The sequence below is a fragment of the Oryzias latipes genome, chromosome 9 (assembly GCF_002234675.1).
Source record: "Oryzias latipes chromosome 9, ASM223467v1".
NCBI classification, from domain to species: domain Eukaryota; kingdom Metazoa; phylum Chordata; class Actinopteri; order Beloniformes; family Adrianichthyidae; genus Oryzias; species Oryzias latipes.
Genome location: NC_019867.2, coordinates 1,713,999 through 1,739,936, shown reverse-complemented (window position 1 = coordinate 1,739,936; position 25,938 = coordinate 1,713,999). Strand labels below are relative to the sequence as shown.

General features: G+C 45.9%; 1 protein-coding gene across 2 annotated transcripts in view; it reads right to left on the bottom strand.

The window, feature by feature from the left end:
• The window catches only part of kremen1 (kringle containing transmembrane protein 1), a 49,764-nt gene extending 24,098 nt beyond the window's left edge, over positions 1 to 25,666 (bottom strand). The window contains exons 1-3 of one of the 2 annotated variants that reach the window (XM_011478745.3): positions 25,003 to 25,666; positions 6,155 to 6,317; positions 511 to 602 (exon numbers count right to left, since the gene is read on the bottom strand). In XM_011478745.3, the coding sequence (XP_011477047.2) occupies positions 511 to 602; positions 6,155 to 6,317; positions 25,003 to 25,576 (829 nt within the window). In that variant the 5' untranslated portion in view covers positions 25,577 to 25,666. The remainder of the gene's footprint in view (positions 1 to 510; positions 603 to 6,154; positions 6,318 to 25,002) is intronic. The other variant, XM_011478746.3, reaches the window with a different exon arrangement.
• Between the last annotated feature and the right edge of the window lie 272 nt (positions 25,667 to 25,938).

Here is a 25,938-nt window from a genome sequence, read left to right as displayed (position 1 = left end):
GCTGTTTACTTTTCTGGTTGTTTTTATCAGATGTGGGTCGTAGTGAAAAGAATGCAGCAACAGGTCTGAGCTGATAATCTGTGGACCGTACCAAACTCGATGAACGGAGGGAGGAGAGCAGCTCTGCAGGACTGTTTCTTTTTCCCATCAAAGCCTTTCTCTGAGTTCACCTGAGATGCTTTCAGAGCTGGAGGGCTGAAGGTTTGGATCCTGCAGCCTTTTGCTGTCACACGCAGCAGCGCAGCCTTCAGACGGTGAACCAAACATCCATCCATAACGGCTGGATGCACTAAATGACTTGCATCAAACAGCGTGTCCAAACAAGCAGTGAAGCTAAAGGGGAACTTATGAGCGCTGAGACGCCGAGTGACAGTTCGCACTAACGTCAGAGCAGGTCCAGGCACGGCAGAAGAACAACCGACGGGAGGCAATTAGGGACATTTCTCTATGCTAACAGCTCTGCATTCTCCATGCAGGTCTCCCTTCCTGCAGACAGAAGTCCCGCCTTACTCTGGCATGTCGGGATGTCGCAGTACTTCCAGTAGATCCCGTCCTCGTGGTCTGCGATGTAGCACCACGGCTGCACGTCTCCGTCAGGATTCCTGCAGGGAAAAAAACAAAAAAACAATGTTAACCATTATGCTTGTTTTATCTTTCTGAATCAACTCTTTGGTCTTTTGATTATTATCACAATTTTAACTTGAAGTTTGTTTACTCTGTCACTTCCTGTTTGGTTCTGAGAAGAGTTTGCTTTTCTTTTCTGACATGTTTGGGTCGCTTTAATCTTTCCTTCAATCTTCCTGCATCGTTCCATCTTTTATACCGGCTGCTTATCGCTGGACCTGCAGAGCTTTATGTTGCAATGTTTTTTTTTATAAAGATCCATTTTTCTTCAGTCTTCTGTCACTTTCTCAGCCTGGTTTCGTCTGCTATGCAAATGAGGCAGAAATCAAACTGTTTCAGATTCAATTCTGTTTATTTTTTCAAGTGCAGGTTCACAGCTGAGGCCGAGGAAAGAAGGCAGCTTCTTTAGGAAAACCTCTGGATGTACTTCTGCTTTTATCAAAAACCTATGGTGCCCAAAAATCCATTCATCCGTTCATCCACTGTCCATGTATCCATCTATCCACCCATCCATCCATCCAGATAGATGCCCTGCAAAAACACCAAATATTAGTGTAAAATATGTTTTTACACTTGTTATAAGACAAAACCAACTTTCCAGTAACTATTCAAAAACAGTAACACCCTAAATCTAGTTGATTCATTTAATCTTATAAACATTTTATTTTTCATAATTTCTCTAATCAAACTCGTTATTGTGACTCATTATTTACATATACATTTGACAGTTGTCTATAAAATGTCTGTTTTAATTTATCTAGAAATAAAGATAGATGGATTGTTGTAGCTCTTAAAATAGGACATTTTGGAGGGGGAAGTATATAAAGCTTTTATATTTTATAAATAAATCTTTCTACTGTAACCCTTGTGCTATCCTAGGCACTTTAACATTGGGAGTTGGGTCATCTAGACCCACTAGACAGTGCTCTGAACCTTTTTTCTTCAATGATTTGTGATCTTCTCTGGTGTCCATGGATTACATGAAATCTTTCCACCTTTATCCCCCTTTGTCATGGTAAGGAGGACACGTCAATGGAAGGGGGGGGGGGGGTCATCTAAGATAGCACAAGGGTTAAAGATATAAAACTTTTTTTAACTATAAATGAGTATTTCAAGATGTAATAGTTCTAATTATTAGAGCAATATACTGAAATAAGAGAGTTTATGGCTTAATAACTTAGTCTCAAAGAGCAGAGTTTATTTTAAGAAATCTAAATCAAAACAAGAAAAATTCTAGCTCTAATGACAGATTTGTTCATGCATAACAGGAAAAAAACATCCAGTATTTTGTATTTGTAATTTGTCTTGAGATGGACATTTTTCCAGTGCAGATAGTTCTTTATTAGCACAACAAAATGTAAAAATTGCCATTTTATCTGTGCGTCCCACATGTTTATAACATAAAATATATGACCAAAATACTATCAAAAATATTTATAAATAATAAAAGTGCAAAGTGTATAAAAGCAGAAAAAAAAATAATAAATATACAGTGGAAACATCACATGACCACAGTAAATCGCCACATAAAAACATCCAGTATTGCATGGTTCCAGCAGGACCAGATTACAATTTCTAGTAATGTTTACATTATTTTTTGCCGTTGGATCCATTGTCTGGACTCTGCACACTGGGAGCCATGTGGGTTTATCCGGGGCGGCAGGCTCTCAGGCCCAGACCTCCCTCTCCCACTTCCTGAAAAGGTACCACGGCGTTCCCAGACAACAGACACGTGGTCTTTCCAGGTTTTCCAGCCCTCCTCCCAGCTAAACGTCATGCCTCACTAGGAAGGCTTTGGTTTGCACTTTCCCCCCATAACTGTTTTTGTTTTTTATTTCTAAAGCAGGAATTCCTCACTCGATCAATGGAAGTTCCCGCTTTATTTATTCAGGTTATGAGAATCTAAAAGGACAAATAAATCTGTATCTATTTGCTGAATCAGGAATCAAATCAGGATTTGAACTTCGGCCACTGAGCAGCGACGCCGGACCATCGGAGCATGGAGAAGGCCAATTCCCGTCAGAAACAAATGTTTGCAGCGTCTGTAAACATACAGGTTCTGCCGCCGTTGTCCTTCATCACAAACAGAAAACCCACAAATCTGCGTTTCCTGTTTTCGGGCTAATCTGGAGCAGAATCGGTTCAGTGAGGAACTTGAAAGCGCAGACGGGTCAGCGGCTGAAAGCTGGATGTCTGTTGTGGAAACGTCTGCAGACGCGTCAACCGTGCTGGGCGGCGTCCCCCACAGCAGGGGCTTGTTGGTTTAGCCTCCTCTGTGGCGCTCTGGGGCTAAAGACCAGAACAAACTGTCCGGCTGGAGGTCAGGGGGGGAGAAGCTTTTTGTTCTGAGCCAGACATAGAGCTTAAAAAAAAGGAGACGGCTGATGGGGTCTGGCCTTTGTGAGGCTTTTGAACAACATCAATGCACGTTTGCCCCGTCATAATAAAGCCCAGGGGCTGCTGGGAGATTTTCTCTTTCTGTCAGAAAAGCGGCGAGGGACTGAAGAAATGCTGGAAAACTCCATATTTCTGAACACGCATACACACAAAACACACACACACCAACACACACACACAAACACAACTGATTTGAGGCTTCCTGGAAGTCTGTTCCAGATCTGTGGAGCATAGAAGCTGAATGCAGCTTCTCCACGTTGATTTTGGACTCCAGGAACCGACACCAGACCGGATCCGGATGAGCGGAGAGGTCCCCCGGCTTCAGACTGCAAGGTTCACTGTGTAAAGGGTCTGGAAAGAGAGTTTCTCCTGAAGATTCTCCTAATTCCAGATTATTCAGCATTTTATTGCTTTGTCTGCTCTTTTCTGTCACAGAAGCCTGACCCACACGGTCACCAAAAGCTGTTCAATGGCGAAGGCAGCAGAAGATGATGATGCACCCCCCCTCCCACCCTGTGATTAACAGAGCAGAGGGGGCCCCTCCCACACCCAGAGGTAGATCACTGAAGCTGTTTGGCCTCTTAATGGGCCCAATTACACCGACCGGCTCTCTTTTTCTCCCCCTGCCAGCTTGCTGCACGCCGCGGCGCTCAGCCAGCTGCGGCCACATCAGCCTGGCACGCTCTGCAGCCTCGCCGTCGCAGGCGGGAGCGGCTCAAAGCAGCTGTTCTCCGCTGGCTGCTGCTCAGACGCTTCTCCTCCACTTTAATCGCTGAGTTTATCATCTGCTTTGTAATGCTTGGCACAGACGGCTCTCATATAAAAGCCTAAAGTCATTTAACAAGCAGCAGCGCCTTTCATGAAGCAGACATTTGCAGAGCGAGGAGGAGGAGGAGGAGGAAGAGGAGATGAAAGATCTCCCTTGAACAGGAGGAGGAGATTGGCTGATTGCAGTTGGGTGGTTGGAGACTTTTGGAGGTCTGGTGTCTGATCAAGTCATTGCTGACATTAGAGACTTTAGGGTGGAATCGGAGTAATGACAGCGAGTTTAAGTCCCGCCCCCAAATCTAAGTGTGGTAAAACCTAAAAGATGAATAAGGAGAAGAAGACAAAGGATCAGATTCACTGATTACTGACGTTAAACACTGAATCGCCATTTAAGAATTTAGCATTTTCTTGCATTAGGTTCAATTTATTATCTAAATAGGGTCAAAGGTCAAAAATCTTAAGAAATCTTTTTTATTTATTTATTTATTTTACCAAGAAATCCCAGAAGATGTTTTTTCCAACGGGGACCTGGGCTGAACGGCCGTTGAAGGCGGGAAACACGTTTTTTTCACCGCCGGAAAGGTTTTTGGGGATTTTGGTTTATTCTAAACAATTAAAACAAACAAGAATAAAACAAAAAGACAAGACCTACGGCAAATTAGGAAACAAAACCAAAAAGTAAAGTAAAAGTAGAACCGACATAATCTGAACCCAGAACAAAAGATCATCCGACAGAAATTGAGGAGCTTCAAGAGGCCGTTTGATTCACAAATCTGCAGATTTGCAATTCAAATACGAGTAAAAACGGACAACCCCCCGCCCCCCGCCCACTTACTTTGCTCCTTTCAAAGAGACTCACACAAGCAATGAGGACTACACTGTGTGCAATATTGATCACTGAAATGTTTGAAAAACAATCAATAAGCTATTGATTCTCTTTACTAGATCTTTAATGTGTAGCAACAAATACCGGTTTCCTGTGTTCTAATAATAATCAATGATTATTACATATCGGTTACCTAAAGTGTGAATCATGAACTGAAAAGATTCAAGAATTCTTTCTGAGGATAATCAATAATCAATTTTGTTACTTGATACCTTGATCTGAAATGTATAGAGAGGATATCTGGATTAGTATGAACTTGTAATCTGATTACAATCAATGGCATTACATTTCTGTTACATGGTGTGTGATTCAAGTTACTGTTTACTGAAATCATGAATTAATGATTTCTGAAGATAATCAATCATTACTAGACACTCAAAAAGAATCTATTGGATCAGAACCGGATTACAAAAACGATGTCAAACTATGAAATGACTGAACTCAGTAGAGAAACTCGCTTCTTCCTGATCAATCAATCAATAAATCAATCTCAGGATGACTTTAGTTAATGATCAATAAATCTCATTAAGAAAATTTGACTTAATGTGTCTTTGTTTTTGTTGTTTATGCATTTCATCATTTCTGTAATGATTTTAAAAAATCTGTGTGTATTTTGTCTTTTTATTGTATTGACTACAATTAATGTTTGAAACAAAAACATCAAACAAATCAAATTAAATCAGGAAAACTGTCCAAAGTGAGGTAAGAACCCACCAAAGTAAAAATGTCAGAGGGGCCCCCTACGGCCCCGCGCCCGGGTGCAGCGGCCCCTTGTGGCCCCCCGCAGTCCCGCGCTCAGCGCTCGACCATCATGCTTTGCATAAATCCAAATCCTAAATCCTCCCAGAGGAGGATGCCTGCTGCTGCTTCACGCGTTTACAACCAGGAATCATCGAAGAGGCTGCTTGTGTTTTCTCCCCGGCCCGGCGCCACCCGGGCCAAGCCGCCGTTTTGAACGGATCGGCTGGTTTACCGTGACTCCCGGAGCGGCTTGTGTCGGTGGAACAGCCTGAGGCATGGCTGTCAGAGCGAAAGCGCAGAGACGTGTCTCGCTGAGCCTTTGTGTCCGTCACGCACGGCGCTTCTGTAAACTCTCTGTGTGCTTAAGCGCTCGTGCTGACAGACCCAAATACCCCGTCAAGAGTTCAGGAGCAAATAAACCCCGAACAAACAGCAGAGACCTCTGCGGTCGCTGCAGGATCTCTCTGCTGAAAGCCGGTTTTTCACAATGAGCTCTCACTGTTGGGAATCTTTCCTTTTTTTTCTTTTTTTTTTAAATGGTGCCAGGTTGGTAAAAGACACGGAATTGTTGATGGCATACAAAATCTAGGAGTGGCTCCGCCCCCCTGGCGTTCTAAACAGGAAGTGGTTCCAAGAAGCCAAAAAAATCCCATAGACGTCCATAGCTTCAGTCATTCTATTGGTCAGATGAGTTTTGGATCTCATAGTCCTCATGGTTCCAAAAGGGCGGATGCTCACCTGCAGTAGTTGTGGCTCCCCAGACCTCCCTCTCCGTTGGGATACTTTAGGGTGTTGTACGGATGCTGGAAGGTCTCGTTCCAGAAGAGGCAGGGTTTGCCAGCCTGGAGGCTGGTCTGGTTCTGGAGGCCTCTGTAGTCCTCGCCGTTGGCGGTGTAACACTCTGAAAGCAAAGCACAGAGTAGAAATGAATCCCAACACAATCTAGGATTTTATTAGTTCAGATATAAGATACAAATATTGGTTTTTCAGATCAGCTAAGCAAATGTTTGAATAAAATGCAAAACATTAGTTCAATAGACTAATATTAGATGCAGAACAAAACCCTGAAAAATAATACATAAACATCAAACATATATATAGATATAGTTTACCCTGAAAAGCTTAAATAAAGCAGGATATATGACCTTTAAAGGGTTTAATATGGCCTCATTTAGTTGTTTTGTGCTTGTAACTGCTCCTATGTGACCGGCTCTCTATGGCTGCATGTATGTTTACATTTCATCTTTGTTAGTAAAATTCCTTATAAAATATTTTAACAGGAGATACTTTGGTGTTGAACTTTAAATGTTCAAGCTGTGCAAAAGACGTCAAAAATTGTGATAAATGTTTACCTTAAATGTGCTAAAACAGCCTTATGGGAAATAAATCCTTCTATGCATTTGACCAATCAGACGGACGCCTTCACGTTGTTGACCAATCGGGTGGAGCTCTTTTACGTTTGATGTTGGCCTCCTATATAGATGAGGGTTAACTCTTATTTAAATTAAACTGTAGCAGTAGAATGGAACTTATGTTTTTGATTGTTTGCCTTTTTGTTCATGTATCCAAAGTTATATCGTCATGACAACATTGATCACTAATATGGCACTTGTCCTCATATCGCGCAGCCCTACGTAGTTATTTTAGCTTTGTAGTTCAGCTTTTGTTTGGCTGCAAACTGTCTTTTGGGGAAGAGGTCTCTCCAAACCAGTCGTACTCGTTCCGTCTGTTCTAGAGCGCTCCGTCAGACGCGTTAGGCCTGAAGGTTTCCACTGAAGCCTGAAGAATCGGAGGTGATGCGGCTCCACCGTCTTCCCAAACCACAAAGACGGTGACTTTTTAAAGGTTCAGCTCTTCAGCTTTGCTCAAAACAACAGAGACGCGTATTGTTTCAATTAATGCTCATGCATGGGGAGGGGCGGCAGATATGAAGCAAGCGCAGAGATGGTTTGAATTTAAAAGCGTAGAACAACCACATGTGGTTTCCAGAGCAAAACAAAGGCCGTTGGGGAGCTTTTCTTCCCTGGACGGAGGAATTCAAACAAACAGAGTGATGGCAGGTTGATGAGCCGTCGGCGGGCTGAGCCTCGGGGGCTCCCGTCTGAGAAAAGAAAAATAAAACACCTCTCACAGCAACGCCAACTCTGGTCTTATCGCGTTATGATAAAATGAAAGCGTCAGCTGAACTAATTGCATTGATTGATTATGATGGATTGTCATCATTTCAGTCTGCAGGAACAAAGAAACACTTTTTCTCTGACAGAACAGAAAATGAAAAACGTTCCAAATTTGTCATCCTTTTGTTGGGCTCCCGCGGTCTAGTGGACCCCGCCCTCCCCTTATCTGGAGGAGGTGTCAGAGGAGAACATGGATACGAGCAGAGCATCAAACCCACGGTGGAGCAGCCGTGGCCCATCAGGCTGCGGTTTGCCGTTGAACTGAACTTCCTTTTTTCTGACCTACAGCGACGGCAGGAACGTTCTGCCTCCTTCCTGGTTGTTTTCTCTCTGCTGTCACATTTTTTGGAAAGTTCAGATTCTTCTGCCACACCCTGAACTGCTCACAAGCACCAAGAAATAAACACACCTCTGTCCTGTAACCCTTGTGCTATCCTACGGGGTCAAGATGACCCCCCCCCCCCCCCTTCCATTGAGGTGTTCTCCCTACCATGACAAAGGTGGATGAAGGTGGAAAGATTTCATGTAATCCATGGAAACCAGTGAAGATCACAAATCATTGAAGAAGAAAGGTTCAGAGCTCTGTATAGTGGGTCTAGATGACCCCACTCCCAACATTAAAGTGCCTAAGATAGATCAAGCGTTAAAAACGTTCAGAACCAGATAAGAACCAAAATCTCAGACGAGTCTGGAAGAGTCGGACAGGAACGTCTTATTTGGTCAATTTTATGTGAAACTGATGTGATTCTAGTGATTTTAGTCGGTGAATTCACTTATGAAAGGGTTTTGGCTTGTTGGCAAAAATCTGTAAACCAGAAGGAGCTGCATTTCTAGAAGAAAATGCAGGGTTGAATGCTATATTGCTGAATGAAAAGGAAAGTTTTTGCAGTAATTGGCACAAAAAAAGAAAGAAAGAAATGATCAAATGTGACAATAACTAAAGTGAAAACAGCACAATAACAAAAAAGATGATTGTGAAAAAATACAAACACTACTGAACCAGCAACCTTCTGCACCAAAGCTCACATGTGGTGTCATGACGCCACCAACCAGGTGCAGTGGGCGGGACTTATAACAGCTGTTTTTGATCATTGAGTGTTGATCTACGGCTCTGCGGCTCTCTGGCCTCCCGGATGACTAAAAAAAAAGGAAAACTGACAAATTGACACAAAATAGATTTTTGAAAAGCCAACAAACATGCCTACGTTTTTATGTATTTTTCATTGGGATTGATTTGATTTTCTAGATGTGAGGGAGCTTTGTTTGAAAAGTTGAAGGCTTTTTTCCTCCGTCGACCGGCACAGCGTATGACGTCATGCCATCGCTGGGGAGATTGTTGAAAAGTCATCAAAGTTTGAAGTCCATTTGTCAAAAAAATGTACATTGCATAATCACCAGACTAAGATATGTTGTAGTCCAAAGCCTTGTGAGCGTTTTACCGTTTTAACGGTGTCTCTAGCTGACACAATGCCAAAATAAGAAGCTCCCAAACAGGAAGAACTTTGGTGAAAATGTCAGAAGCCTCTCCCATCAAACCCATTATAAAGCTGAAATGACCACAAAGTTTAAAGGTTTATATTTCAAAAACCAAAAAATATTTTAAATTGGATTCAGTTTAAAGTCTTGTGAATAAATTTCAGTTTAAATGGTGCCTCTAGCTAAAAATATGAAGTTGTAATGGTTGAAAGAAGCAAAGGTTTTCAAGGATTCTCCATTTATTTCAATGGAGGCAAAAATCCTGGAATATCCTGAAAAGTTCTAGGATTTGAAGGACCAAAAGTCACAGCTGGAAAAAGCTGAAAGAGCTGAACATTTGAACAGTTGAATGGATAAAATAGATGAAAATATGTAGGAGTTAAGCGGCAAAACATGGAGGAAGATCCTAAAATAAAGAAAGAGAAACAGGAAAACAATGGTTGAAGGATTTATAGCCTTTAACCAACGAAATAAAACAAGTTCAGAAAATGACTTTCCATGTTTACAGCTGTTGGCGTGCACATCTGCACGTGCACGCCAACAGTCAGAGGTTTGTTCTCAGTGTGTCTGTCGACGTTGCTTCTAATCAAAGTTGTTTTTTTCGCTGCCATTGTCCAGCGTATCCGCCGTCCTTCGTGCGGCAGACATGAACCCTGAGGCGGCAGAGGTGGCGAGGAGCTGCAGGGTGTCATGTTCCTGGTCCTCTGATGCCCCTCCATTGTTTGTGAACGGCTCTCGTCTATTCGGCGGATGAATGCGGCCCTTCATTCATGAGCAGACTGTACCGTCAGCGGAGAACGCACCGAGAACAACTCGACTCCAACTTGAAATAAAAAAACAAGTGCTTAATGGGGTTTGGGCAGAGGTCACGCCGCTGTGGACCGGAGGGGCGGAGCTCCGATTGGGTTTATCCCCGGAGGGGAGGCGGTAAATAACGCCCAGGTCTCAATAGATGCACCTGTGAGCAGATGTAACCGATCGCTGAGAGCAGGAGATGTGGAAGATAAAACGTTGTTCTTTCAGCCTCTGAGTGACGGCTGCCTTTGTGCAGGTCAGGGGGGCTTCAGGGGGGCTGCAGAGGAACATCGACTGATGCAAGCAGAGCTGCAGCAGACAGGAACCGCCTCGGACTCCTGTCTTTGTCAGTGAGCTGCAATCTGATTCATTCACCGCTTCGGTTTTGGAACCAACCATGAAAAAGTTCAAAAATGTTCGATTTCTGGACTGAAAAGGCAACAACTTCCTTCTCCTGTTTGAGAAACTGGAGCCAAAAGAGTTCACAGAGTGACCACCGGGGCGCTTCGGACACAAACAAACACACCTCTGATCTAAAAGGCTGGATCTGTTGACCAACAGATTTCACTTCACTTTCTGCCACAGAACCACAAACGTCTGTCGGTTCTGTTCAGCAAAGACTTCAACCACCTCTCAAACACTAAAGAAACAGGATTTACAGAGAAACGTTTGCCTTTTCCAGCATGAGCAGAACTATTCTGGTTTCTTCCGAGAGCTGGACTTCAGTGGGTTTCTCTGGTGGAGACCACCGTGGACCACCCCCAACATGACTTTGATCAGGAAGGTCCTCCTTGGGAGGTGAAGAGGAGCAAAGTCTTTACAGAGGCGGGACAACAGCTGCTTTCTGCCCTCCAGGGGGCGCTCCTCCAGAGTCACCAGGCTAGTGTGTTCCACCAACGCGTAAAATCCTGGGGTTTGGTGATGGACCAGGACCACAGGTCACATGACTGCAGTCTGTCTGATACAGTCAGCAGAAAATAAACAAGAACAAATGTGACCGGGCCTCTGGCCTGCCGCTGGGGTCTGAACCCGGGTCTACACATGGAGTCGCCTGGCATGAAGTCAGAGTTTTTAAGAGTTAGACGGGGTCACATGTCAGTCCGGGTGACGTCAAACAAAGCTCAGGAACTGCTGGGATGATCCACCAGGAGATCATTTCCAGAAATGAGTCCCACTCCGATCAACTTCTGATCTTTTCTCACTCTGATGCTGCCGTTTTTAGCCAAAATGATTTTTTTAGAAATTCACCTTTAAGTTGTTGGCATGAGCAAGCCCACCCCTCTTCCCTTCTCCATAGCTGAGAGTTTGAAGCAGGGAGCTTGTGGCCCCCCCAGCCCACAACTACAATCTTCTCAAAAGACTTTTTTTTCCTCTGCTCCAGATTTACTAGAATTTAAATAAAGAAATACTCAGAAATGCAATTTTGAGCTTCGTTCTCTATTCATACGTCTTCTCAATTGTAAGAAAAATGCCACAAGAAAATGTTAGAAACGCCAAAAACAGGATTTTTTATCAGTGGGTCTTAAAACTTGAGAAAAACATCGTCTTTATTCAAAGTGAATTGATTCAAAGGAACCAGAACTGCTGCCTCTGTTTCAAATGCATTTCCATGATATCAGCAGATCTGTGTTTCAATCCGGACCAAAAGGCAAATTCCCACACAACCCGAGACATTTCCCATCATTAAAACAGTCAAAAGAAATAATCTGTTAAGGATTTCATGTCCAGATCCTGCAGAATAACAGAACAAAGCTGAGATGTAGTGGTTGAACTGTCCCCTTTTGGGATGTCTTTAGAGACCCCCCCTTCTTTTTGCTCCGCCCAACTTCATGTATTCATTTGCATCTTTACCATAACGGAATAAACAGATATGAACTCTATGATAACATTGTTTCTGTAGCATACAATACCAGAAATGCTACACCAAAAAACGAAAAAGCAATCCCCTCTTTGCATTATCGCTCTACATTTGTCACAGAATGAGCGGTGTTGACGTAGAAAATGAAAAAGCCTTTTGGAAGATTGATGTTTTATCTTCATTTTGAGTGATTTGATGCAGTTACATTGTGAAAAAGAAAAATGATTTCTGTTAATCCATTTTAATTGTCAAATTAGACATTTCTAAATTTTACCAGAGAACCGTTTGAAAATGAAATGTTAAGTACCATTTTCTTTATCATTTTAATTAAGTGACAGAATGAGTGGTGCTGTTTGGCAGATTGATTTTTACTTTTAATTTTGAAATAGAAAATAAAAAATCATTTCTGTTATTGACTTTTAATTTTAGTTTTGCTACAGAAATGCTTCCATACAATAAGGGTACAAGATAAGTATTTAGATTGTTCCAGATGGTGGTAACCATGACAACAACGAGACAAACAAGGAACCGCTTCTATAAGGAGCTGAGCAGCAGGACCGACTCAGCATTGAGTCACTGCTCTCCTAAAGGAGTCATGACCGCTCCTCAACCCCAACGAGGCCTTCAAACGGAGGGAGGAGGAGGAGGCAGGGGGCCGGACCGGTCCTCCTTCCGGAAACCTTCCCACTCCACTCTGGCGGCGCAGCTCGTCTGCACGTGGTCGGCTGGGATCCGACTGCAGCTGGAAACCATTCCGCCTCTCTGCGGCCGAGCGAGCTTCCAGGATTAGACGGTAAATATGGCAGCTCTTTGCCACTGTCAGGATAATAAAGGAGGGGCTTTCATGTGGCAGCAGTTTTTTTTTTGGGCGGAAGCAGGTCATGGCAGAACCCTGAGAGACCATCGTGAGGATGAGGATGACAGTCGTGTCAAAGAGGAGATCTCCACCGGCCCACCTTTCCCAGAGAGAACGAGGAACTCCTCCTGACCCCCCCCCCCCCCCCCCCCCCCCCATGTCAGACTGCTGTGGGTTGGAGCTTTTTTGTGGTTTGGTCATAAGCCGTGATGGGAACCAGAACTGCAGCTGAATGAAAGACTGAAAGGACTGAGGGGGGAAAGCCTCAAATAATAAAGATCTGCAAATAGAAAAAGTCCGGGAAAGAGACGGGGGCCCCAAAAAGAGAGAACAGCAACATCCACTCACCCCGTTAATGCGGTGATGAGATTAGTGCCTAATGACTTCCACATTGATGCTTTACATGTTTGATGTGCAAAAGCAGAGACGCAGAGCAGAGTGGAACTGAGAACGCAAACGTCTCCGAGCCGCCCCTGAACGCCTCACAGCTTTTTCTGAGGGCTGAAAAGACGGATAATTACAGACGACTGCTTCCTCACACGAGGGCCGACAGAAACAGCTTCCTTCCATCTTTATTATGAGCTTTGGGCTCATCAGAACGGGCTTAGTGTACAGGCAGCGCTAAAAGAATACGAGTTTCAGCTGTTTGATGCACAAAAACGCACAAACGCAGAGGAGAAGCCGCGTCCAAACGTCACCGAGGGGCTGACGGCGAGCGCACAGAGGAAACCAACAATCCGCTTCCCCTCCGTTACTGCTGCGGCGCCCGTTAGTGTCAGCGAAGTAAGATCGGAGGCCACGGCCGGGCCAAACCGGGCCAGATGTAACGGGTTACAGAGTTCCTCCATGGATGGGGGGGGTTCACAGCTGGCTGAAGCTCAAGTCTGGTTCCCCTTTTTTCCAACAGTATCCGTTTCCACATCAAACCCACATCAGACGTCAGAGGCCTGCTGGAAATGCGCCTGAAATTCACCGCCGCGGCGCTCAGCTAATGATGCTGGTCAGAAGTTCAGGAAGGTCAAGCAAAGGTCAAGCACAGGCTGAAACCTGCAGACCATGAATCCTCTCTCCTTCCATGCTGTCGTCATGTAACCCCACCCCCCCGGACAACCAGGTCATAAAGCCAGAGCTCGTTTGCTCCCAAAATAGCTTCCAAACCCACAGCTCCTCCAGAAAAAGCGGCGCTGCACCACCCTCGGCGTTCACTGCAGCCGCAGACCCGCAGCCCCCGCTTCCAGCTTTTCAAGGTAGCACCTATAAAACGCGGGCCCGTCCCGCGCCCTGTTATTTAGCCGGGTAATGGAAAGAGCCATCGGTGGGCTGCAGCCACAGACCACGTCTGCTCCCAGTGCAGATGTTTGTGCATCAGAGAAGGAGAGGCCAGAACCTCTCCGTGGAGCGGATGTGCCGGCCTGGCCCGGCCTGGCCCGGCTCAGGGCCGCGGCGGGTTTGCTTTGGCGGCGAGAGACCGAAAGAAGACCGGCCTGAGGGAGAAACGTGGACACGAGGCTTCCTGTTATCTTCATGGGAGGCTTTTATTTTGGTAAACGAAGCTCAAACTCATCTTCAGAGTTGGAGCCAAAGATCTGGACGACACACACCAAGCAGAACCCGCTCAGAACCGTCCAGACTGACGGGCTGTCTTTAACGGTCTCCTGGTGTTCTCCGTTTTACGGTTGTGGATTAATCAAAACTTAATATGAACAAGGAAAGAGTCGCACGCCGGTCAGGGCGGGCTGCCTTTACGATGCCGCAGACTCGAACCCGACCGTATCTTTTCCCTCTCTTATCAAGCGATCTTCCAGACGAGCTCTGGGACACAGATGGGAGCGTTTAGCAGGAAGTGGGACGTGCTAATCCTGCAGGACGGAGGAGAGATGGCTTTGATGAACGATGACCCCGCCCCCTCATACAGGGGCGGGGTCAAACTCCATGTGATGTAAAGCCATCGTCAGGCCATCCTCCTAGCTGAGGATTCCACGCTAGCTCCTTTGTTCCTTAGCTGTGATGGAGATGAGGCTCCGCCCACATCTGAGCAACTGGTCGGATGGCTTTACCTCGTCTGCTGCCTGTGACTTCATGCTACATTAATGCCAATCCATGCTGATCCGTGCTAAACCAAACTGATCCATAGTGATCCATGCTGATCCATGCTAAACCATACTGATCCATGCTAAACCATACTGAACCATACTGATCCATGCTAAACCAAACTGATCCATGCTGATCCGTGCTAAACCAAACTGAACAATACTGAACCATACTGATCCATGCTAAACCATACTGATCCATGCTGATCCATGCTAAACCATACTGATCCAAGCTGAACTGTACTGATTAATGCTGAACTAGGTCAGATCATTAACCTGTGCTGATCTGTTCTAAACCATACTAATCCATGCTGAACCAGGTCAGATCATGACCTCCACACACGAGGGGACGTCTCTAATGGGACGGACTAACCACACCTGTTTTCCATCGGCCTGCGTGCGCTCAGGTTAGCTGCCATCCCAGGAATGTAAATTATACGTAGTTTGGTTTGAGGTGAAGCAGTGAGCGCGGCGTGCAGCCACCACAAAGCGCCCACCCCCACCCCGGCAGGCGTATGATTACAGGGAAGACGAGGCCTGACGGGGATAAATAAAGGTCTCAGGTTTTCAGAGCGAGATGGACGTGACCCCGCCCCGCTAATGCAGGGAGCAAATCAAAACAAACATGGAGAAAAGCTGGAGCGGCTTCAAAGGCGCCCGTCTGCTGGCTGCTAACCGACTTGGTTATGAACGTGGAGGAACGTATCAGACGCTGCCGCCGTGCTGCAGAACAAACGGCAGAGGTCACGACCCACAGAGGAGAAACGTTCTGAAGAAGCGCAGCTTGATGAACTTTTGGATTCTTATCTGCTGATTACAGCGTTTGGTCAACTTCACGTCACTTTTCCCCCTAAATATCTGTGAACTTTCCAAAGTTGCTTTTTCTGAAGATAGAAAAACATAAAATGTAAATTAAGAGAACGCACGACCAGACTTAACAATAAACGGAAAGGTTTGAATGGTTCCTTTTTTAATTTGGAGCTGTTACCTACGGTGGCCCTGAAGGTCAAATCACATCAACAAATAACTCAAGACAAATTAAATATTACAAAAACAAATAAAATTACTTTTTAGGAATCAAAATTATGTTCCAGAAACCAAAACATAACTCCGCTTCTCTGATTTCTTATTTGGTTTCATTTCAATTTGGATTTCTGGAATTGGCTTTTGTTTTGTTGTCAGGTAGATTTAGATTTAGAAGTCCGGCCCAGCTAAGAAACAATCAGAGTAATAGAGAAAAAAAGAGACATGTTTATTACAATAAATGACAACATTAGAAACACAAACAGACTAAATTACTTTTAAAACCAAAATTACTTTAAAAAAAATCAAAACAACTGCTTTTTCTCTTTTGCTGTAAACTAACATTTTTCATCTAAAATCCCGGATGGTGTCCAATCTGGTCCAGATCAACGGTTCTGATATTATGTCTGAATGCAGAAAATGGAGGGTTGAATGCTGTATTGCTGAATGAAAATAATAATTAAAGGGTGATAATTAGCACAAAAAAATAAAGAAAGGAAGAAATGATCACAGTTGACCATAAATAAAGTGAAAACAGCACCAAGGATTCTCCATGTGTTTCAATGGAGGCAAAAATCCTGGAATATCTGGAAAGTTCAAGGATTTGAAGGACCAAAAGTCATAGCTGGAAAAAGATGAAAGAGCTGAACATTTGAATAGTTGAATGGATAAAATAGAAGAAAAATTGGAAAAGGAGATAAGCAGCAAAAAATGGAGGAAGATCCTAGAATAAAGAAAGAGGAAAACGATGGTTGAATACTTTATAACGTTCAACCTGTAAAGTGTAAAGCTGTTGCAGGACTTCAGCTTCTGGTTTGCAACGTCGGGTAAACAGACTCCATATGTGGAGCCAAGCATGCACCCATAAACACAGCTGGGGGGGGGGGGGGGGGGTTTCTGTCAGTTTTGGGCATCTTGTCATTTTTTTCTGTGTTTTTTCTGAATGAGGAGATTCAGAAAAAAGCAGAGAATCCAAGGAAAAAATGTTTACGTAGAAATATTAAAACAGCAGCACAAAGGCTGCTGTTTAAGACCCCCCCCCCTCAATTTGAAAGGCTTCAGTCCTGGGAAAGCTATCCCTTTTCTGTGGGAGGGGCTGCAGCGCTGCAGGACAAAGACGAGGGGGGGCCATTGGACCAACAAAAGGATCCATTGCTGGAGGATCCATTGACAGCCATAGATTGTGTTTCATGGTATTGGCCGAGTGTGACCGCCCCCCTACAGTCTGAGGGGGTCAGGGCTGGTGCCACCACGACAGCTGCAGGCCCCCCCCCGCCGGTTCTGTGTTCACCTGTGAGCGCCGCAGGACGGCGCCGTCCAAACCTGTGCTCCTGTGGGACGTTCTGTTGCCTCTTCAAACCAGCGAACAGGGAAGCCGGCGGTTCGCCTCTCTGGTTCCGAGCTGCTGCAGCCGGACACAAACCAGAGCCCAGATGGCTCTGCGATTCCTTAAAGTGGTGCCGTCGCTTCACCGCAGCGCAGCAACGACCTCAGCCTCCGACCAAACAGACGGAGAACGTCCCACACAGCAGCAACTCCACATCCTGTGTCGCTTTCTAGGACATCGTTTCTGCAGAGCAGCAGGAGCTCATCAGAAAGTCACCCCTGAGTGTGGCGTGGAGTAAGCCTGCCCTCAATTCCCATCATTACCCATCTGTTTACTCTCTCTCCTGAAAGCTTACAGCCCCTCACACTCCCAAAATGACATCACCGTTGTGACAAAAATGGCAGCACTATCAGATCCATCCAGGCGTCCAGTCCTGATCCAGATTCCAGCTCAAACCGGGAAAACAAAGACGTTCATGGATCTGTTTGTCTGCAGGTGGATGCATCAGAAAGGGGCGGAGCTTGGAGACTCCAAGTGCATTTTTTCATCTGATTCACAACGATTTGAATTAAGAAATACTCAGAAATGTAATTTTAAGCTGAATTTTCTTAATAAGTACAACAAGAACAGGTTTAAAAACTCCCAAAAACACTGTTTTCATCAGAGAGGGTCTTCATATCAAGCAAAGGAAAACACACTCATCCTCCTTTGTTAGTGTTGAGATGAAAAAGAAAACCTGACCATTTTTAACGACACATAGACCAGCGATTCTCCCATCAGACATGAAGGTCCTGGTAAATGAAATAACACAAAGACAAACCTGTGTAGAGGTGGAGGAACCTAAAGGCCGCGTCATTTTGCATGAAGGACACCCAGCTCTGAAGGAGAACTTTCATCATTCACCTGACCCCCCCCAGCAGGTCGACAGGTAAGCCTGGTGAAAACTTCTGAGGGCTTTTCTCAGGGACAGTTGCCCCCATCCTGCCTCCTCCCCCGTCCCCTGTCATTACCATCATAAATCCAGAAGCTGGACGGGCTGCTTTGCATGCTAGGTCGCCCGCTCAGCCGCCGCCCCAGCAGGTGCTGCTTTGCACAGAGAGAGGTGCGTGGATCAAAGCGGCGGCCGAGAGGCGAGTCATGTCAGAGGCACGATAATAAGCAAGAGCGTGTTTATAATAACCAGCTGGGTTTCCAGGCCTCCGCGGTCGGTGGTTTGGTGGGCGGATCTGTCCCTTGGCACAGGAGGACGCGGCGGTCGGCCACAACTTGACCCCTTGAAGGGTAAACACCCATACGTCAACAGGAAATGGATGGTGCTCTGCGTCAGCCCTGCGCCGCTGCTTCCTGTTCTTCCAGATGCCGCTCACTTTCATCCAGAAAATGAGGGACTTTCTCAAAACGCCGCCGCAGTTGAAAGGCCGTTTCCTCCATAGCCACTGACGTCACCTGAACTCTTCCTCTGAGTCCGTTTGAGAGCACAACGTCCAGCTTCACCTGTCGGGGCGTTAGGTGAAGAACTGAACCCGCGCGGCGCCACATCTCCGTCCATTTGTCTCTAGTAGTGATGGACGGGGTCGTTCACACTTTAGAAACACTGCAAACAAGGATCTAACATCTAGAAATCTCAGTGTTTGCTCTTCATGGACTTAAAAAATGCAGATTAATCCAATTACTGAACACAAAAATCAGCTTTTCTGGAGATTTTTTAATCATGTTGGTGAAGGTTGTCATCATCATTCGAATCAAAATCAGAGTTTTTACACGAAAACTGTTCTTCATGATCTAGAAAGGTTCTCCTGGGAACGAAAAACAACAAATTTATGAACTAATTCAGCGCTTTGGCAGCTTAACGTGATCCGTCGGTGTGAAAGCAGCAGGGTGTAAAGACAAGAACCCAAACGTGCAACGAGAAAGTGGAGACAAGTCAGCAGTTTCTGTCAAACAGGCCGCAGATGTGGATTATGATTCATGGAGGAGGACGATCAGCCTGCTTCTCATTCGTCTTCTCTTCATTAGAACCTAAAGGTCGAGTGTTTCTCACAAAAACACAGCCGGCTTCATTCTGGCGAGCTCTTAGGAGGGTCATAAGGAGAATCTTGTTTCTCTACCGAAGAGAAACTGCAAAAAGCCTCAAAGCAAAAAGAACTTTAATGTTTTGTGCATTCATTAAAAATATTAATCGTTTAAATATGTAAGTAGTCTGATATCCAACCACTCACCTGGAATTTTCACAATAAGAGCACAGTTGGTTAATTTTTAAGTTTTCTCCTCAAACTTCAATCCCTCCTGAAAAATCTATATATTTTTGACAGCATATCTTTACTGCTGCTATTTTCTTTTTTACTCTGTTCAGGTGTCAAACAAATGAAATTGATAAATATTCTCATTTGTTTACTAATTGTTTTTAAAAAGTAAGTCGGAGCACGGACAGAAACCGCAGCTCCTCAAAGTTTGTGGTTTGAAGGATGAATTCTAAACTCTTGATTTTCACTTTTTAATTCAACAATCACCGTTTATTTCTTAGACGCTTGCGTGTGGCGTCCTGCACAGCACGCTCCTGCTCAACATGCCGGTTTTCCTGCGATGTCACACGACCAACGACATCCTTTTAGGCTAGAACGTGATGCCGTCATACCATGATTCTACAACAAAAGGATCTTTACACATTAAACCTCCATGTGTCTTCATGTAGAACCTCTCCAGTCATCGTGAAGCCTGTCTGTCCTCCACATCGTCCCACAGACGTCTGATCATCAGAATAATCTCCTTCTTCAATCATGACGTTAAAGAGCCAAAGGAGGGTTTACGGCCCGCGCTCTGATTTATGGCTCCCTTTCTTTCTTCTCCACTTGGGTGCGGTGGGGAAACCACATCTCAGCCCAAAATTCACCCGTGGAACCAGAAGGAGCTATAAACGAGATGAGAAGCGAGGCTGCATATGGGAATGCGCTCACGTCCGACCAGCGCCAGCCGCCACTGTGGCTTCGCCCGTGCGTGTGATTGGGGATTCCACCAGGTGCTAGTTTTGGGCCCCACGTGTTTTTTCCATCCATGCAGCACACGGATACAATTAGGGATCCAGACAGGATGGAGAACCCAACGCATGTGGTTGACCAAAGCCGGTCCATGCCCGTTTGGTGTCCCTACACCGACGTTCTGCCTGTTTTCCAGATCAGACCCTGACTCGACATCATGTATCAAGTCTAAGAGGAAATGATCGATAGATTGTTCATCCCAATAAACGGATTGCTGTAATATGAATACGACTGTCTTTAAGGGTCTGGAGGCGATCCAAATCTTTTTGGTACTTTCCACTTCATTTCATCAAATCTCAAAATCCAGGTCAGACCAGAAGCTAAAAGCTAAACCCGTCTTCTCCGTCGTGAGCTTTGTGGCTCTGCACACAGAACCGATCTATGCGAACGCTTAATCCAGCCATACGTCTTCTGTACGGAAAAGCATTAAGGGAGATCTTTCCATCTCTGCTCCTGCACCAGGAAAGAATGAGCGATCCCAGCACCCACATCTGAGACCCAGACCCAGGACAGCCTGCTGCCTTAAAGCCCTTATAAACCCCCCTCCCCATGGAGCTCAGGGACTTTACACACACTCCAAGGCTCTTATAGGAAAGTCTTTAACATCCCGCTGTCTCTCCTCAGACCGACGCTCCATCCCCGCCGCCTCTGCCAACACAAGCTTGTGTTTCTTCCAGCGCTTGAGGATGGTCTGTTATTATCTTTCCCCAGCAGACGAGTCAATGAATCCCTCTTTCAGTCACAGACACTCTCTCACAAAGCTCCCTCTGTCTCAGGGGTCACAAAGGTCGAGGAAGCCCAGTCCTGAGCTGCTCTCTATAGGCTGCCATTACAAGTCCAGAACAAGACGAGGAGGATCCAGATGGTGCTGTGCTTTTCACTTTTTCTGTCTCCTTTTAGGGACTCTGCTGGTGGGGTTCCAAGAAGACTATGTGCTGCCCTAAAGGCCATTTCAGGATTCCAGCTCCAGGAACAACGTATCAAAGATAAAAACTAGCCAGAGATTTAGAAAGTGAAAATTGAGAACAATTTGTTGAAACCTTGGTCCCACCTTTCTTTCCGGGCCGAATGAGGAAATCAGACAACCAGAGTAGTTTGTGTGGACGTCCTACGGGCACGTACGCATCACGTGCACACCCCGTGCGTGCAGTATTATGTGTGCGGTCAGTAAGGAGCCAGTACTCCCACCTTATTAACGAATAGAGTGTGGCGTAAGGACGCCGTACGACGGCATCACCCGTAAACCATAAATGTGTGTAACTTCCATTAACCTTACCAATACTTCACCATCCGCTTACCACGACAATGGTACGTCCCATTTTCCTATCGTCCCTGAAGGTGGCCGCACGAGCCTAAAAGCAACTAATCAGCTCAGTGGCATTGTGGTGGAGTGTTCGCCCTATGACTGGAAGGTGGTGAGTTCAAATCCAGGCTGAGTCTAAAAGACTCAAAGACTCTAAAAATGTGACCTGATGCCTCCCTCCTTGACACTCTGCATTAAGGGGTTGGATTGGGGGGTTAAACCACCAAATGGTTCCTGAGCGCCGCTGTGTCTGCAGCTCACCGGGTCAAATACGGAAAAAAGATAGAGGGACTTTAACATTAACTGCAGACACACCTGAGCTCACCTAAAGATGCAGCCGGTCCTCTCTACGGACCCGGACGACCCAAAAACCGCACAGAACCCGTACGTATCAACCCTTCTGAACACGTGTGACTAAGACTTAAAGCTTTGACTTTCCTGATCCAATGATTTGTACGTAAAAGTGTCAATACAGTCAGATTGCTGCCCTCCATGGCCGTATGCTTGGAGTTGTGCTGAAAAGCTTTCACGACCAGGTCCCTCTTGATACTAACGCTAAAGCTAAGGCATGTTCTTGGCTGGTTGGGTTTTCTTTCACTCAGTCGCTCTTAAAAGACAACTAAAGGCTTAAACGGAGTAAAACGCCCGCAAAATCTTGCAGTTCCAAACGCCGCTCACTTCGGGGCGCTATTGTCTCACTAAGATGGAAAAAAGCATCAAGAAGAAAACTAGCTAAACAGGCTAATCCACTGATCATGATGGTCTGTAGATCAACATTTTCCTTTTTCACACTTCTTCAAATTCTTAAGGATGCGTTTTTTTGGCCAGTGAGGTACGAACTTCTTCCTTTCCTTTGATCCACCCCCAGGAGTGAACCGAACTTTGCTCTGAACCAAACCAGGTCTCACTGGTTTGATCCTCACCTGGTGGTTCAAAAGGTGTGACCAAGCACACGCAAGAATCCGACCTTCAGTTAGAAAATGATCAGACTGTTGCCAATAAAAACTCTGGAGATGAATCCAAACAGACCTGTGACAGAAAGGGGGCGTGGCCTTTGGCACTTTGATTCTCACTCATCTTGGACCTGAAAGCAGCTCTCGTCGGCGCTGGACCTGAGGGTTTGTGCAGCTTTCAGGGCTGCACACAAGCACCGCAGATCCTGCTGCTGTGAATTCAGCTGCAGATCTAAACGTTAAGGCATGTACTGGCTTTGATTATCTCCCTCACTTTCCATTGCTCAGAGTTTCTTTATGCACGACTGCTTTAACCACTCTCCGGGGTTCTGGTCAGTCCAGCGAGTCCAGCACATTCTGACATCCACCTGCCGGTGTTTTTGATCTGCAGCCGCATCTGTTAGTTGGCTGCAGAGCGACTGGGTTCGGACACACCTAATTCAAGAAGAATGCTGTTGATTACGGTTGCATAAGCCAGCAAGCCTCCTCAGTCAGCATGAGACTGAACTCAGGGCCCAGAGTGAGGCTGAGGCATCGTTTCAGTCCTGAAGCGGGAACGGTGCTGAGCTGCGAAGGGTTGGGGGAACAGACCCATGCAGGAAGATAAAACGGCAAAGAAAAAGTTGCATTAATATTGCAGAAACTACGCTCTAAAGCTTGTGGCAACATGTTGACTCCACCTGTTGTTGTGCAGGTCTGCTCAGAATGTGGCCCAGGGTTCAAACTCCAGACCCTGAAGGTCGATGTGCAACAGGGTTTGCAGCAGCAGGTAAGGTAGGATCTCTTAAAAACAGACCCTCGAGGCCTGGAGTTTCACCCCCCCTGGATTATGGCATTTGGTCCAATCCGTCTCATTTTGGCTGTCAAGGATGCTCGCACCCCATTTCAGTCAGACAACTCTTGCAGTAAAGAAGATTTATTCCATATTTCTTTTAGTTTGGCATAAAGCTCCGTTTAGATACCTTAAACAAAGATCTCCATAGAAAACTTTGTGTGTTAAACTACCTCTTACGGAGCTCACAGGTGGAAGCCGGGGAGGAAGGGGGGGTGACGAACGCAGAGCTCGCGGAAATGGAAAAAGAGGATTGAACCGCACACCTGGAACTTAAGTAGGACGCTGAGCAGGTGAGTTGATTAGACTGAACCGCCCGCAGGGAGGAGTAACCAGGTAAACGCTGAGCTGCCTGCCTGAAATACTCCCAGGGTCGTTCACTTATTCAACTCATCGTATATAAAATAGACACCTGTGAGGGGAGGGATTAGTATGGAAAAACGTGCATCAAAGACTTTAAATCTGAAAAAAAAAAGTAAAAATACAACCAATAGTTTTGGGATCACTGGGAAACTCCCTAAAGAAAAACCTTTCTAAATATCAAAGACGTCTGTAGTTGTAGTTACTTTAAGAACAGAACAAGCTTTTTTAATCCAAATTGCTCCTTTGCTCCTTTCACACACCAAAAATCCCATTTTCAGACTTTGTCCTGACAACCAGAGGGGGGAAAAATATGTCCAGTTAAACTTTTTTAAATCCACAAAAGCTACAATTCCCAGAGTTCCACCCCTTCACATTTGGTATCAGTCAAAAGTCCCAAATGTCCTCTGTAGATGCATAGAAGGAGTTCCCTCAGTGAGATGCAGTGATTGGAGATATTGGGGTTCAGAGACACATCTGCACACATCTGCAGCAGGATTCCTGTCTGCATGAACGTTTCTATTTAACTCCCCAAACCACGACCTTTCAGAACCAAAGCACCACTTGAAAGGCGCACCAGCTTTCATCAGAAATGCATAATTAAGACTCTGCTCTCAGAAAAACCAGCAAACATCAAGAGCAACATAAATCTGCAGCCATTAAGCAGCTCTGGCTTGTTTATGACACCAGCATCCCATCATTACAGGCTTACAGAGCTGACAGGATCATGGAGGCCTGAGCAGAAGCCAGGGGAGAAGCGGGATGCAGGTCAGGCGCCCCGCGCGAGGACACCCTTCATCCACCCGCAGAGTTTGGGTGAGGGACAAATCCAACGCTCCAGCTTTGACATCTGCAGATGGATGTGAGGAGATTCTCCTCCAACACAGCAGATGAAACCTGGAGATGAGTGTTTGTTTGTGACCTTCTCCAGTGTTTGTGGAAGCAACAGACCGAGAGGCTCCGCTGACTTCCAGCAAACATCTCCGCTCGCTGAGGGGGAATGCCGCCCTTCACTTAATGCATAGGTACACATGGGAGCAGTTACGCACAAACCCAGATGGCGGAGCCTCTAATTTGACACCCCAGCCTGTAATTAAAAGACACAAAAATACAAAAGAAAAGCGGGAGGATTTGTTGCTCTGACATGGGGGGGGCTTTGAAGTTGTGCATGGACGTGAACTCACATGAAGCCCGAACCGAACCGCGTGAGAGACTGCCGGTTCCTCCTGCAGGAGGAACGACGTCCGACATCCGCGCGCCTCCGTGCGTGGAAGAACGCGAAGAGGAACCAGCGCGTCGGTTCCAAAAACGGTTCATGAACCAGATCTGCAGCCAGACGCCTCGTCTGTTTGGGGGAAACTGTCGGGCTTGGACCGAAACGGACCGACTCGAATGAAAGAACCGGACAAAAACCCTGAAGTGTTCGGAGCGGTGCCAACACTGTTCAGAGGCTGAACACCGGAGTTTCGGAAGGAAAAAAAAACAAGAAATCTGGACTCACCGGTGTCAAAGTGACTCAGAGCCGCTGAGCAAAGGAAGCCGGCGAGCAGGAGCGTGGAGGAGACCCCGCAGGAGTCCATGGTGCGTAAAAGTCTGAAAATCTCAGGTGGACTGGAGAGCAGCCGGATGCGCACGCCGACCTGGACTGACTGACTGACTGACTGACTGACTGACTGACTGACTGACTGACGCTCCGGAGTTAAAGTCCCTGAACTTGTAGGCTGGTCCTCCAGCTCCACTGACACCACAAAGACACCAGATAGTAGAAAACAAGGATCCGATTTCCAGCCCATGTGACAGGAAACAGGGGCACAGATTGAACCTGCGGGGCTGGGAGGCAGCGGAGGGGAAAGGGGGAGGTGAAGGAGGAGGAAGAGGAGGAGAAAGGAAGGCTTGCAGCGGCGCTGGGTTCGGAGCAGACAGACAGGTTGCAGGACTCCAGAAGCGCTGCGCCCTGAGAGGAAGAGTTGCGCATTTCTACCGACATGAATGACGAAGGGCGGGATCAGAGGCGAAACTCCAAAGACTTGATCATCATGCGCATTTAGAGCAGAACTGCTGCGCTTCAGTTTCATGAGATTAGGAGGGAAATGATCTAAAGTAACGGTACTTCACAGCAAACTGACCGTTGTCCTCTTGGTCGGATCGGGACAGGTGCACACACCGACCTGAAGCCGGTCCCTTTGGCACCGGCGCTTTGTGACACATCCAGACTGATACACGTTTAAAACGGCTCCCTCTAGCGTTGAAAATTAGCTGCGTCATGGGAGGACTTCCTGCAAAAACCACGAAAACTGATTTAGACATCAGAGGAAGGAAAAGGCATATTTAGGTACAAACTTTAAACCAAAATGAATTGAGTAAAAACTCCAAACTCATTCTGGGATTTTCAGAATGAATTTAATTTGTTTTTGTTAAATAAATACAAAAAGTACAC